Source organism: Vanellus vanellus (assembly GCF_965231255.1).
Source record: "Vanellus vanellus genome assembly, contig: HAP1_SCAFFOLD_2152, whole genome shotgun sequence".
NCBI classification, from domain to species: domain Eukaryota; kingdom Metazoa; phylum Chordata; class Aves; order Charadriiformes; family Charadriidae; genus Vanellus; species Vanellus vanellus.
Genome location: NW_028128800.1, coordinates 3,921 through 17,224, shown reverse-complemented (window position 1 = coordinate 17,224; position 13,304 = coordinate 3,921). Strand labels below are relative to the sequence as shown.

Here is a 13,304-nt window from a genome sequence, read left to right as displayed (position 1 = left end):
CCCCCAGACCCACATACCCCCCGGACCCACATCTATGGGGCTGCCCCACATCTCCCCCCCCCCAAAGAGGACCGCACTCACCTCCCCGGGGGGGGAACAGTGTCACGTGGGGGGGGGGCCACGCCCACCCCCGCCCGCCGCAGCCAATCAGCGGCGAGAGGCGCCGCACCCCTTCCTGACCGCGGCCCCCCTCCCCTCCGGCCCACGCCCACCCCCGCCCGCCGCAGCCAATCAGCGGCGAGAGGCGCCTCACCCCTTCCTGACCCCTCCCCCCACCCCTCCGGCCACGCCCCCGTTCCCCCTCTGGCCACGCCCCCTCCTCGCCGCACCCCCCCCGGGGTCGCGCCCCCCCTCCCCTGAGGCCCACGCCCCCTCCCCCTGAGGCCACGCCCCCTCCCCGAGGCCACGCCCCCCCTATGAAACACGCGGGGCCCAAATCTGCCGCTTTTTCCCCCATTTCCGTTTATTTCTCGCGGCCCCCGGGGGGGGGGGGGGAGGGGGGGGAGGGGCGGGGGAGGTCCCCCCTCCCCCCCCCCCCCCCCCGGGGGTTTTTGGGGTTTTATTTGGGGGGAGAAACGGGGGGTTTGGGAGGGCCCTATAGGGGGTTCGGGGTCTCCTATAGGACTTTGGGGTCCTCCTATAGGGTCTGTGGGTCCCCTATGGGGTCTGTGGGTCCCCTATAGGGTCTTTGGGTCTCCTATAGGGTCTTTGGGTCCCCTATGGGCTCTGGGGGTCCCCTATGGGGTGTTGGGGGTCCCCTATGGGCTCTATGGGTCCTCTATAGGGTGTTGGGGGTCCCCTATAGGCTCTATGGGTCCTCTATAGGGTCTTTGGGGTCCCCTATGGGGGTCTGGGGGTCCCCTATGGGGTCTACGGGTCCCTTATGGGGTCTATGGGACCCTAAGGGCTCTGTGGGGTCCCCCTATGGGGTCTATGGGTCCCCTATGGGGTGTTGGGGGTCCCCTATAGGGTCTTTGGGTCTCCTATAGGGTCTTTGGGGTCCCCTATGGGGTCTTTGGAGTCCCCTATGGGCTCTGTGGGTCCCCTATGGGGTCTGTGGGTCCCCTATGGGGTGTTGAGGGTCCCCTATGGGGTCTGTGGGTCCCCTATGGGGTGTTGGGGTCCCCTATAGGGTCTTTGGGTCCCCTATGGGGTCTGTGGGTCCCCTATGGGGTGTTGAGGGTCCCCTATGGGCTCTATGGGTCCTCTATAGGGTGTTGGGGGTCCCCTATAGGGTCTTTGGGTCTCCTATAGGGTCTTTGGGTCCCCTATGGGGTGTTGGGGTCCCCTATGGGGCCTGTGGGTCCCCTGTGGGCTCGGTGGGTCCCCTATGGGGTCTATGGGTCCCCTATGGGGTGTTGGGGGTCCCCTATGGGCTCTGTGGGTCCCCTATAGGGTCTTTGGGTCCCCTATGGGGTCTATGGGTCCCCTATGGGCTCTATGGGTCCTCTATAGGGTGTTGGGGGTCCCCTATAGGCTCTGTGGGTTCCCCCTATGGGGTCTTTGGGTCTCCTATAGGGTCTTTGGGTCTCCTATGGGGTCTTTGGGTCCCCTATAGGGTCTTTGAGGTCCCCTATGGGGTCTGTGGGTCCCCTATGGGGTGTTGGGGGTCCCCTATGGGGCCTGTGGGTCCCCTGTGGGGTTTATGGGTCCCCTATGGGGTGTTGGGGGTCCCCTATGGGGTCTTTGGGTCCCCTATAGGGTCTTTGAGGTCCCCTATGGGGCCTGTGGGTCCCCTGTGGGGTTTATGGGTCCCCTATGGGGTCTGTGGGTCCCCTATGGGGTGTTGGGGGTCCCCTATAGGCTCTGTGGGTCCCCTATGGGGTGTTGGGGTCCCCTATAGGGTCTTTGGGGTCCCCTATAGGCTCTGTGGGTCCCCTATGGGGTCTTTGGGTCTCCTATAGGATCTTTGGGGTCCCCTATGGGGTTTATGGGTCCCCTATGGGGTGTTGGGGGTCTCCTATGGGGTCTTTGGGTTCCCCTATAGGCTCTGTGGGTCCCCTATGGGGTCTACGGGTCCCCTATGGGGTCTGTGGGTCCCCTATGGGGCCTGTGGGTCCCCTGTGGGGTTTATGGGTCCCCTATGGGGTGTTGGGGGTCCCCTATAGGGTCTTTGGGGGTCCCCTATAGGGTCTTTGGGGTCCCCTATAGGGTCTTTGGGTCTCCTATGGGGTCTTTGGGTCCCCTATGGGGTGTTGGGGGTCCCCTATAGGGTCTTTGGGTCCCCTATGGGGCCTGTGGGTCCCCTGTGGGCTCTGTGGGTCCCCTATAGGGTCTTTGGGTCTCCTATAGGGTCTTTGGGGTCCCCTATGGGGTCTTTGGGGTCCCCTATGGGGTCTATGGGTCCCCTATGGGGTGTTGGGGGTCCCCTATGGGGTCTATGGGTCCCCTGTGGGCTCGGTGGGTCCCCTATGGGGTCTATGGGTCCCCTATGGGGTCTATGGGTCCTCTATAGGGTGTTGGGGTCCCCTATAGGGTCTTTGGGGTCCCCTATGGGGCATTGGGGGTCCCCTATGGGGTCTATGGGTCCCCTATGGGGTGTTGGGGGTCCCCTATAGGGTCTTTGGGTCTCCTATGGGGTCTTTGGGTTCCCCTATAGGCTCTGTGGGTCCCCTATGGGGTCTACGGGTCCCCTATGGGGTCTGTGGGTCCCCTATGGGGCCTGTGGGTCCCCTGTGGTGTTTATGGGTCCCCTATGGGGTGTTGGGGGTCCCCTATGGGGTCTGTGGGTCCCCTATGGGGTGTTGAGGGTCCCCTATGGGGTCTGTGGGTCCCCTATGGGGTGTTGGGGTCCCCTATAGGGTCTTTGGGTCCCCTATAGGGTCTTTGGGGTCCCCTATGGGCTCTATGGGTCCTCTATAGGGTGTTGGGTGTCCCCTATAGGCTCTGTGGGTCCCCTATAGGCTCTGTGGGTCCCCTATGGGGCGTTGGGGGTCCCCTATGGGGCCTGTGGGTCCCCTGTGGGCTCTCTGGGGTGACATCAGAGCGCCGCCCCTGCGCCGCCCATGACGACGACGACGACGACGATGACGGTGGGGGCGGGGGCGGGGCGGGCGCGGCTGGCGGGGGCGGGGCCCTCGGGGCGGAGGAAGGCCACGCCCGGGGCGCGGGGCGCCAGCCAATGGGCGTAGGCGCTGACGCGGGTGTAGACGCCGGGGCGGTTGGGCACGGCGCAGCCCTCCCCCCAACTGACGATGCCCACCAGTACCCAGCGGGGCCCCGCCCGGCACACCAGTGGCCCCCCGGAGTCGCCCTGGGGGGGGAGGGGGGGAGGGAAGGGGGTCACGGGGGGGGTCAAAGGTCAAGGGGGGGGTGGGGGGGTGGAGGAGGGTGATGGGGGGGAGGGGGTCATGAAGAGGTTGGGGGGCAATGGGGGTTGGGGGTCATCAAGAGGTTGGGGGTCAATGGAGGTCATCAAGGGGTTGGGGGTCAATGGGGGTTGGGGGTCATCAAGGGGTTGGGGGCAATGGGGGTCAATGGGGGTTGGGGGTCACCAAGGGGTTGGGGGTCAAGGGGGGGGTGGGGGGGTGGAGGAGGGTGATGGGGGGGAGGGGGTCAAGAAGAGGTTGGGGGGCAATGGGGGGTTGGGGGTCATCAAGGGGTTGGGGGTCATCAAGGGGTTGGGGGCAATGGGGGTCAATGAGGGGTTGGGGGTCAATGGGGGTCAATGGGGGTTGGGGGTCAATGGGGGTTGGGGGTCATCAAGGGGTTGGGGGTCAATGGAGGTCATCAAGGGGTTGGGGGTCACCAAGGGGTTGGGGGTCAATGGGGGTTGGGGGTCAATGGGGGTTGGAGGTCATCAAGGGGTTGGGGGTCATCAAGAGGTTGGGGGTCAAGGGGGGGTTGGGGGTCATCAAGAGGTTGGGGGTCAAGGGGGGGTTGGGGGTCATCAAGGGGTTGGGGGCAATGGGGGGTTGGGGGTCACCAAGGGGTTGGGGGTCATCAAGGGGTTGGGGGCAATGGGGGTCAATGGGGGGTTGGGGGTCACCGGGGGGTTGGGGGTCACCAAGGGGTTGGGGGTCAATGGGGGTCAATGGGGGTTGGGGGTCACCAAAGGGTTGGGGGACACCAAGGGGTTGGGGGTCAATGGGGAATTGGGGGTCACCAAGGGGTTGGGGGTCAATGGAGGTCATCAAGGGGTTGGGGGTCACCAAGGGGTTGGGGGTCAATGGGGGGTGGGGGGGTGGAGGAGGGTGATGGGGGGGAGGGGGTCAAGAAGAGGTTGGGGGTCATCAAGGGGTTGGGGGTCAATGGGGGTCAATGGGGGGTTGGGGGTCAATGGGGGTTGGGGGTCACCAAGGGGTTGGGGGTCATCAAGGGGTTGGGGGTCACCAAGGGGTTGGGGGTCAATGGGGGTCAATGGGGGTTGGGGGTCAATGGGGGTTGGGGGGCAATGGGGGTCACCGGGAGGTTGAGCTTTGGTGGATCCCCAAAGGATGTCGGTGCCCCCGATGGGTTGTGGGTCCCAGAGGGGGTTGTGGGTCCCGGGGGGGGATGTGGGTCACAGGGTGGGGCCACCAGGAGGTTGGGGGTCACCAGGGGGTGGGGCCAGCGGGAGGTTGAGCTTTGGTGGATCCCCAAAGGATGTCGGTGCCCCCGATGGGTTGTGGGTCCCGGGGGGGGTTGTGGGTCCCAGGGGGGGTTGTGGGTCCCAGAAGGGGTTGTGGGTCACAGGAGGGGTTGTGGGTCACGGGGTGGGGCCACCATGGGGGTCACCGGGAGCTTTGGTGGATCCCCAAAGGACGTCGGTGCCCCCGATGGGTTGTGGGTCCCAGGAGGGGTTGTGGGTCCCGGGGGGGGTTGTGGGTCCCAGGAGGGGGTTGTGGGTCACAGGGGGGTGGTTGTGGGTCCCAGGGGGGGATGTGGGTCACGGGGTGGGAGTGGGGTCACCATGGGGGTCACCAGGAGTTTTGGTGGATCCCCAAAGGATGTCGGTGCCCCCGATGGGTTGTGGGTCCCGGAGGGGGTTGTGGGTCCCGGGGGGGGGATGTGGGTCCCAGGAGGGGGTTGTGGGTCCCGGGGGGGGGGATGTGGGTCCGGGGGGCCCCGCCCCACCTTGCAGGTGTCCTTGCGGCCCTGGGCGTAGCCGGCGCAGATCATGTCGTCCTGGATGGGGCGGGGCGGGAGGGCGCGGCCCATGTCCCGCCCGTAGAGGCGGCGGCAGCGGCTCAGGGCCATGATGGGCACCTCCAGCTTCTGCAGCCGCCGGGGGGAGGGCAGGTCCTCTGCGGGGGGGCGGGGTCAGGGGGGGCGGGGTCAGGGGGGGGCGGGGTCAGGGGGGCGGGGTAAGGGGGCGGGGTCACCCGCTGGCCCCACCCCCAGCCCGCCCGCACCTCAGCAGGGGAGGGGGGGTGTCCTCCATCCCACTTGATTGCCCTCCAACCCCATTGGTTGCCCTCCAACCCTGTTGGTTGCCCTCCACCCCCGTTGGTTGCCCTCCATCCCACTTCCCACCCCCATTGGTTGCCCTCCACCCCTGTTGGTTGCCCTCCATCCCACTTGACTGCCCTCCACCCCCGTTGGTTGCCCTCAACCCCCGTTGGTTGCCCTCCATCCCACTTCCCACCCCCATTGGTTGCCGTCCACCCCCGTTGGTTGCCCTCCAACCCCATTGCTGGCCCTCCATCCCACTTGATTGCCCTCCACCCCTGTTGGTTGCCCTCAACCCCCATTGGTTGCCCTCCACCCCCGTTGGTTGCCCTCCAACCCCGTTTGTTGCCCTCCACCCCCGTTGGTTGCCCTCCAACCCTGTTGGTTGCCCTCCAACCCTGTTGGTTGCCCTCAATCCCCGTTGGTTGCCCTCCATCCCACTTCCCACCCCCATTGGTTGCCGTCCACCCCCGTTGGTTGCCCTCCACCCCTGTTGGTTGCCCTCCAACCCTGTTTGTTGCCCTCAACCCCCATTGGTTGCCCTCCACCCCCATTGATTGCCCTCCAACCCCGTTGGTTGCCCTCCAACCCCGTTGATGGCCCTCCATCCCACTTGATTGCCCTCCACCCCTGTTGGTTGCCCTCCAACCCCATTGGTTGCCCTCCAACCCCGTTGATGGCCCTCCATCCCACTTGATTGCCCTCCACCCCCGTTGGTTGCCCTCCATCCCACTTGCCCACTCCCATTGGTTGCCCTCAACCCCCATTGGTTGCCCTCCACCCCCGTTGGTTGCCCTCAACCCCCGTTGATGGCCCTCCATCCCACTTCCCACCCCCATTGGTTGCCCTCCAACCCCATTTGTTGCCCTCCAACCCCATTGGTTGCCCTCCAACCCCGTTTGTTGCCCTCCACCCCCGTTGGTTGCCCTCCAACCCCATTGGTTGCCCTCCACCCCCATTGGTTGCCCTCCAACCCCCTTGGTTGCCCTCCAACCCTGTTGGTTGCCCTCCATCCCACTTGATTGCCCTCCACCCCCCTTGGTTGCCCTCCAACCCCCTTGGTTGCCCTCCATCCCACTTGATTGCCCTCCAACCCTGTTTGTTGCCCTCTACCCCCGTTGGTTGCCCTCCATCCCACTTCCCACCCCCGTTGGTTGCCCTCAACCCCCGCTGCTTGCCCTCCAACCCCACTGGTGGCCCTCCATCCCACTTGATTGCCCTCCACCCCCGTTGGTTGCCCTCCAACCCTGTTTGTTGCCCTCCACCCCCCTTTGCTTGCCCTCCCCCTCCGCTTGCCCGCCCCCCCCGCCCCGCTTGCCCCCTCACCTCCCTCCTGGATGTCCCCCCAGCCGGTGGCCACGCAGCGGGTGCCGGGGGGGAAGCGCAGGGTGGGGGCGGGGAGGCAGACGGGCAGGATGGTGGCCCCGAAGGGGACGGGCCAGGCCAACTGGCCCAAGGCGATGTCCCCGCTGGTGGCTTCGCCGGCGTAGGCCGGGTGGGGCAGGAGGCGGCTCAAGGGCACGCTCAGCCCCGGCCCCGCTGGCCCGGATAACTCCCGCACTCCCAAGAGGACGGAGTAGAGGCGCGGGTCCCGGCTCCTGCGGACAACGGGGGGGGGAAGGGTGCTCTTGGCCACCGGTGGGTCACTTTGGCTACCATTGGGTGCCCTCGGCCACCATTAGGTCACCTTGGCCACCGTTGGGTGCTCTTGGTCACCGTTGGGTCACCTTGGCTACTGTTGGGTGCCCTCGGCTACCGTTGGGTGCCATCGGCCACCGTTGGGTGCTCTTGGCCACCGTTGGGTCACCTTGGCTACCATTGGGTGCCCTTGGCCACCGTTGGGTCACCTTGGCTACCGTTGGGTGCCCTCGGCCACCGTTGGGTCACCTTGGCTACTGTTGGGTGCCCTCGGCTACCGTTGGGTGCCATCGGCCACCGTTGGGTGCTCTTGGCCACCGTTGGGTCACCTTGGCCACCGTTGGGTCACCTTGGCTACCACTGGGTGCCCTCGGTCACCGTTGGGTGCTCTTGGCCACCGTTGGGTGCCATTGGCCACCGTTGGGTGCTCTTGGCCACCGTTGGGTGCCATTGGCCACCGTTGGGTCACCTTGGCCACCGTTGGGTCACCTTGGCCACCACTGGGTGCCCTCAGCCACCATTGGGTGCTCTTGGCCACTGTTGGGTGCCCTTGGCCACCGTTGGGTCACCTTGGTCACCGTTGGGTCACCTTGGCTACCGTTGGGTGCCCTTGGCCACCGTTGGGTGCCCTCGGCCACCGTTGGGTGCTCTTGGCCACCGTTGGGTCACCTTGGCCACCGTTGGGTCACCTTGGCTACCATTGGGTGCCCTTGGCCACCGTTGGGTGCCCTCGGCCACCGTTGGGTCACCTTGGCCACCGTTGGGTCACCTTGGCTACCATTGGGTGCCCTCGGCCATCATTGGGTGCTCTTGGCCACCGTTGGGTCACCTTGGCCGCTGTTGGGTGCCCTTGGCTACTATTGGGTGCCCTCGGCCACCGTTGGGTGCTCTTGGCCACCGTTGGGTCACCTTGGCCACCGTTGGGTGCCCTCGGCCACCGTTGGGTGCTCTTGGCCACCGTTGGGTCACCTTGGCTACCATTGGGTGCCCTCGGCCATCATTGGGTGCTCTTGGCCACCGTTGGGTCACCTTGGCCACCGTTGGGTGCCCTTGGCTACCATTGGGTGCCCTCGGCCATCATTGGGTGCTCTTGGCCACCGTTGGGTCACCTCGGCCACCGTTGGGTGCCCTCGGCCACCGTTGGGTGCTCTTGGCCACCGTTGGGTCACCTTGGCCACCGTTGGGTGCCCTCGGCCACCATTGGGTCACCTTGGCTACTGTTGGGTGCCCTCGGCTACCGTTGGGTGCCATCGGCCACCGTTGGGTGCTCTTGGCCACCGTTGGGTCACCTTGGCCACCGTTGGGTGCCCTCGGCTACCGTTGGGTGCTCTTGGCCACCGTTGCACCGTTGGGCCACCTTGCACACCATTGGGTGCCCTCAGCCACCGTTGGGTGCTCTTGGTCACCGTTGGGTCACCTTGGCTACCATTGGGTGCCCTCGGCCACCATTGGGTGCCCTTGGCCACCGTTGGGTGCTCTTGGTCACCGTTGGGTCACCTTGGCCACCGTTGGGTCACCTTGGCTACCACTGGGTGCCCTCGGTCACCGTTGGGTGCTCTTGGCCACCGTTGGGTCACCTTGGCCACCGTTGGGTGCCCGCGGCTACCATTGGGTGCCCTCGGCCATCATTGGGTGCTCTTGGCCACCGTTGGGTCACCTTGGCCACCGTTGGGTGCTCTCGGCTACCATTGGGTGCCCTCGGTCACCGTTGGGTGCTCTTGGCCACCATTGGGTGCCCTTGGCCACCACTGGGTGCCCTCAGCCACCATTGGGTGCTCTTGGCCACCGTTGGGTCACCTCGGCCACCGTTGGGTGCCCTCGGCCACCATTGGGTGCTCTTGGCCACTGTTGGGTCTGTCCATCACCACAGACCCACAACTGGTCCCCCCACCCCCTTCCTCTGCCCCACGGCCCCATGGAGACCCCACAGCAGGTCCCACCACCCCACGGCCCTATGGAGACCCCATAACCCATCCTGCCCCCCAGCCCTGCCCCACGGCCCCCTGGAGACTCCATAACTGGTCCCACCACCATGTTCTCTTGCCCCACAGCAGGTCCCACCACCCCACGGCCCCATGAATACCCCATAACCCGTCCTGCCCCCCAGCCCTGCCCCACGGCCCCCTGGAGACTCCGTAACTGGTCCCACCACCCCCTTCCCCTGCCCCACGGCCCCCTGGAGACCCCACAGCAGGTCCCACCACCCCACGGCCCCATGAAGACCCCATAACCTGTCCTGCTCTCCACCCCTGCCCCACAGCCCCCTGGAGACCCCATAACATGTCCCGCTCCCCACCCCTGCCCCACGGCCCCCTGGAGACCCCATAACACGTCCCACCACCCCCTTCCCCTGCCCCACGGCCCCATGGAGACCCCACAGCAGGTCCCACCACCCCACGGCCCTATGGAGACCCCATAACACATCCCACCCCCCAGCCCTGCCCCACGGCCTCCTGGAGACTCCATAACTGGTCCCACCACCATGTTCTCTTGCCCCACAGCAGGTCCCACCACCCCACAGCCCCATGAAGACCCCACAACCCGTCCCGCCCCCCAGCCCTGCCCCACGGCCCCATGGAGACCCCACAACCCGTCCCGCCCCCCACCCCTGCCCCACGGCCCCCTGGAGACTCCATAACTGGTCCCACCACCATGTTCTCTTGCCCCACAGCAGGTCCCACCACCCCACAGCCCCATGAAGACCCCACAACCCGTCCCGCCCCCCAGCCCTGCCCCACAGCCCCCTGGAGACTCCATAACCCGTCCCGCCCCCCAGCCCTGCCCCACGGCCCCCTGGAGACTCCGTAACTGGTCCCCCCACCCCCTTCCCCTGCCCCACGGCCCCATGGAGACCCCACAGCAGGTCCCACCACCCTGCGGCCCTATGGAGACCCCATAACCCGTCCCGCCCCCCAGCCCTGCCCCACAGCCCCCTGGAGACTCCATAACTGGTCCCACCACCATGTTCTCTTGCCCCACAGCAGGTCCCACCACCCCACAGCCCTATGGAGACCCCATAACCTGTCCCGCCCCCCACCCCTGCCCCACGGCGCCCTGGAGACCCCATAACCCGTCCCGTCCCCCAGCCCTGCCCCACGGCCCCCTGGAGACCCCATAACTGGTCCCACCACCATGTTCTCTTGCCCCACAGCAGGTCCCACCACCCCACAGCCCCATGAAGACCCCACAACCCGTCCCGCCCCCCAGCCCTGCCCCACGGCGCCCTGGAGACCCCATAACCCGTCCCGCCCCCCAGCCCTGCCCCACAGCCCCCTGGAGACTCCATAACTGGTCCCACCACCATGTTCTCTTGCCCCACAGCAGGTCCCACCACCCCACAGCCCTATGGAGACCCCATAACCCGTCCTGCCCTCCACCCCTGCCCCACAGCCCCCTGGAGACCCCATAACACATCCCGCCCCCCAGCCCTGCCCCACGGCGCCCTGAAGACCCCATAACACATCCTGCCACCCAGCCCTGCCCCACGGCCCCATGGAGACCCCACAGCAGGTCCCACCACCCCACGGCCCTATGGAGACCCCATAACACATCCCGCCCCCCAGCCCTGCCCCACGGCGCCCTGGAGACCCCATAACTGGTCCCACCACCATGTTCTCTTGCCCCACAGCAGGTCCCACCACCCCACAGCCCCATGAAGACCCCATAACCTGTCCCGCCCCCCAGCCCTGCCCCACGGCGCCCTGGAGACCCCATAACCCGTCCCGCCCCCCAGCCCTGCCCCACGGCGCCCGGGTTACTCACGCCTGGAAGCAGTGGGCGGCGGTGAGGACCCACTGGGGGGCCACCAGGGACACCCCACAGACGTGGGTCCCGCGGCGCAGGAGGCTGCCCTGCCAGGGCCACTCCCCCGCCCCCGCGTCCTCCCCCCCCACGTTGCGCAGGACCCCGCTGGCCCGCGGCCGACCGCACACTGGGGGGGGGACATGGGGACACGGGGGTCAGCGGGGGACGTGGGGGGACGTGGGGACACCGGGGGGGACGTGGGGACACGTTGGGGGCAGGAAGACACCGTGGGGACACTGTGGGGGACCTTTGGGGACACCGTGGGGACATGGGGACACCGGGGGGGCCAGGAGGACACCCCGAGGGATGTGGGGACACGTTGGGGACAGGGGGACACCGGGGGACACCAGGTCAACCCGGGGGATGTGGGGACATCTTGGGGGGTGTGGGGGACCTTTGGGGACACCGTGGGGACATGGGGACACCGTGGGGGGCAGGAGGGCACCATGGGGGATGTGGGGACAGGTTGGGGACACTGTGGGGGACAGGGGGACACCGTGGGGACACTGTGGGGGACCTTTGGGGACACCGTGGGGACATGGGGACACGTTGGGGACAGGGGGACACCGGGGGGGACAGGGGGACATCAGGTCAACCCGGGGGACGTGGGGACACGTTGGGGACACGTTGGGGACATGGGGACACTGTGGGGGACGTGGGGATATGGGGACACCAGGGGGGGCAGGAGGACACCGTGGGGACACTGTGGGGGACCTTTGGGGACACTGTGGGGGACAGGGGGACACCAGGTCAACCTGGTGGACATGGGGACACCGGGGGGGACGTGGGGACACGTTGGGGACACTGTGGGGACATGGGGACACCGGGGGGGACAGGGGGACACTGTGGGGACACTGTGGGGACATGGGGACACTGTGGGGGACAGGGGGACACTGTGGGGACACTGTGGGGACAGGGGGACACCAGGTCAACCCGGGGGACGTGGGGACACCGGGGGGGACGTGGGGACACCGGGGGGGACAGGGGGACACCGGGGGGGGGCAGGAGGACACCGGGGGGACACTGTGGGGGACCTTTGGGGACACCGGGGGGACATGGGGACACTGTGGGGGACAGGGGGACACCAGGTCAACCTGGGGGACATGGGGACACCGGGGGGGACGTGGGGACACGTTGGGGACACTGTGGGGACATGGGGACACCGGGGGGGACAGGGGAACACCGGGGGGGGGGCAGGAGGACACTGTGGGGACACTGTGGGGGACCTTTGGGGACACCGGGGGGGACAGGGGGACATCTTGGGGACATTGGGGGACATTGGGGGCCATCGGGGCCACCACTGGGGGATGTTCTCACCCAACTGTGTCTCCGTCAGCTGCGTCCCATTCTCTGGGGGGGAGGGGACAGTCACCCCACAGCCCCGCCGGCCCCACAGCTGCCCCATAACTGCCCCCAAACCCCCACCTCTGCGCCCCACTTCTGCCCCATAAGTGCCCCCCAAACCCCCACCTCTGCGCCCCACATCTGCCCCATAAGTGCCCCCCCAAACCTCCACCTCTGCGCCCCACATCTGCCCCATAAGTGCCCCCCAAACCCCCACCTCTGCGCCCCACATCTGCCCCATAAGTGCCCCCCAAACCCCACCTCTGCACCCCATATCTGCCCCATAAGTGCCCCCAAACCCCCACCTCTGCCCCATAACTGCCCCCAAACCCCCACCTCTGCTCCCCACTTCTGCCCCATAAGTGTCCCCCAAACCCCCACCTCTGCGCCCCACATCTGCCCCATAAGTGCCCCCCAAGCCCCCAACTCTGCGCCCCACTTCTGCCCCATAAGTGCCCCCAAACCCCCACATCTGCCCCATAACTGCCCCCCAAACCCCCTCTGCACCCCACATCTGCCCCATAAGTGCCCCCCAAACCCCCACCTCTGCGCCCCACATCTGCCCCATAAGTGCCCCACACCTCCCACCTGAGACCCCGATGCTGTGGGGCACATCGCAGCCGTGGGTCCGGTGTGGCCGTGGGGCGGAGAGGAGGAGGAGGAGGAGGAGGCGGTGGGGGGTCCCCATGGCGGCCCTCTGCCCCCCAAGTTGGCGACCCACAGCGTGGGAACCCGACGCCCCGGGCGGGGCGCCTTAAATGGGGCAGCGGGGCGTGGCAGGGCGGGGCCGGGGCGGGGCGGGGCCGGCCACTCGACAGGTTCGCCCACGCCGCCGTGGGGCGACGTGTGGGGCGGATGTGGGGCCTGGACGGCGGGGGTCCCCTGGGGGGTTTGGGGGGGCACTTATGGGGCAGAAGTGGGGCACAGACGTGGGGGTTTGGGGGGTACTTATGGGGCAGAAGTGGGGCACAGAGGTGGGGGTTTGGGGGGGCATTTATGGGGCAGATGTGGGGGTTTGGGGGGCACTTATGGGGCAGATGTGGGGTGCAGAGGTGGGGGTTGGGGGGGCACTTATGGGGCAGAAGTGGGGCACAGACGTGGGGGTTTGGGGGGCAATTATGGGGCAGAAGTGGGGCACAGACATGGGG

General features: G+C 67.2%; 1 protein-coding gene across 1 annotated transcript; it reads right to left on the bottom strand.

Annotated features, from left to right (window-relative positions):
• Positions 1-2,980: 2,980 nt before the first annotated feature.
• LOC309684042 (serine protease 27-like) lies at positions 2,981-13,084 on the bottom strand (the record flags this gene model as incomplete). Its single annotated transcript, XM_082500005.1, has 6 exons — positions 12,745-13,084; positions 12,130-12,162; positions 10,771-10,939; positions 6,697-6,968; positions 5,056-5,225; positions 2,981-3,253 (listed from the first exon to the last, which is right to left on the bottom strand). The coding sequence occupies exons 1-6, from the start codon at positions 12,842-12,844 to the stop codon at positions 2,981-2,983; spliced, it is 1,017 nt and encodes a 338-aa protein (XP_082356131.1). The 5' UTR covers positions 12,845-13,084.
• Positions 13,085-13,304: the final 220 nt, after the last annotated feature.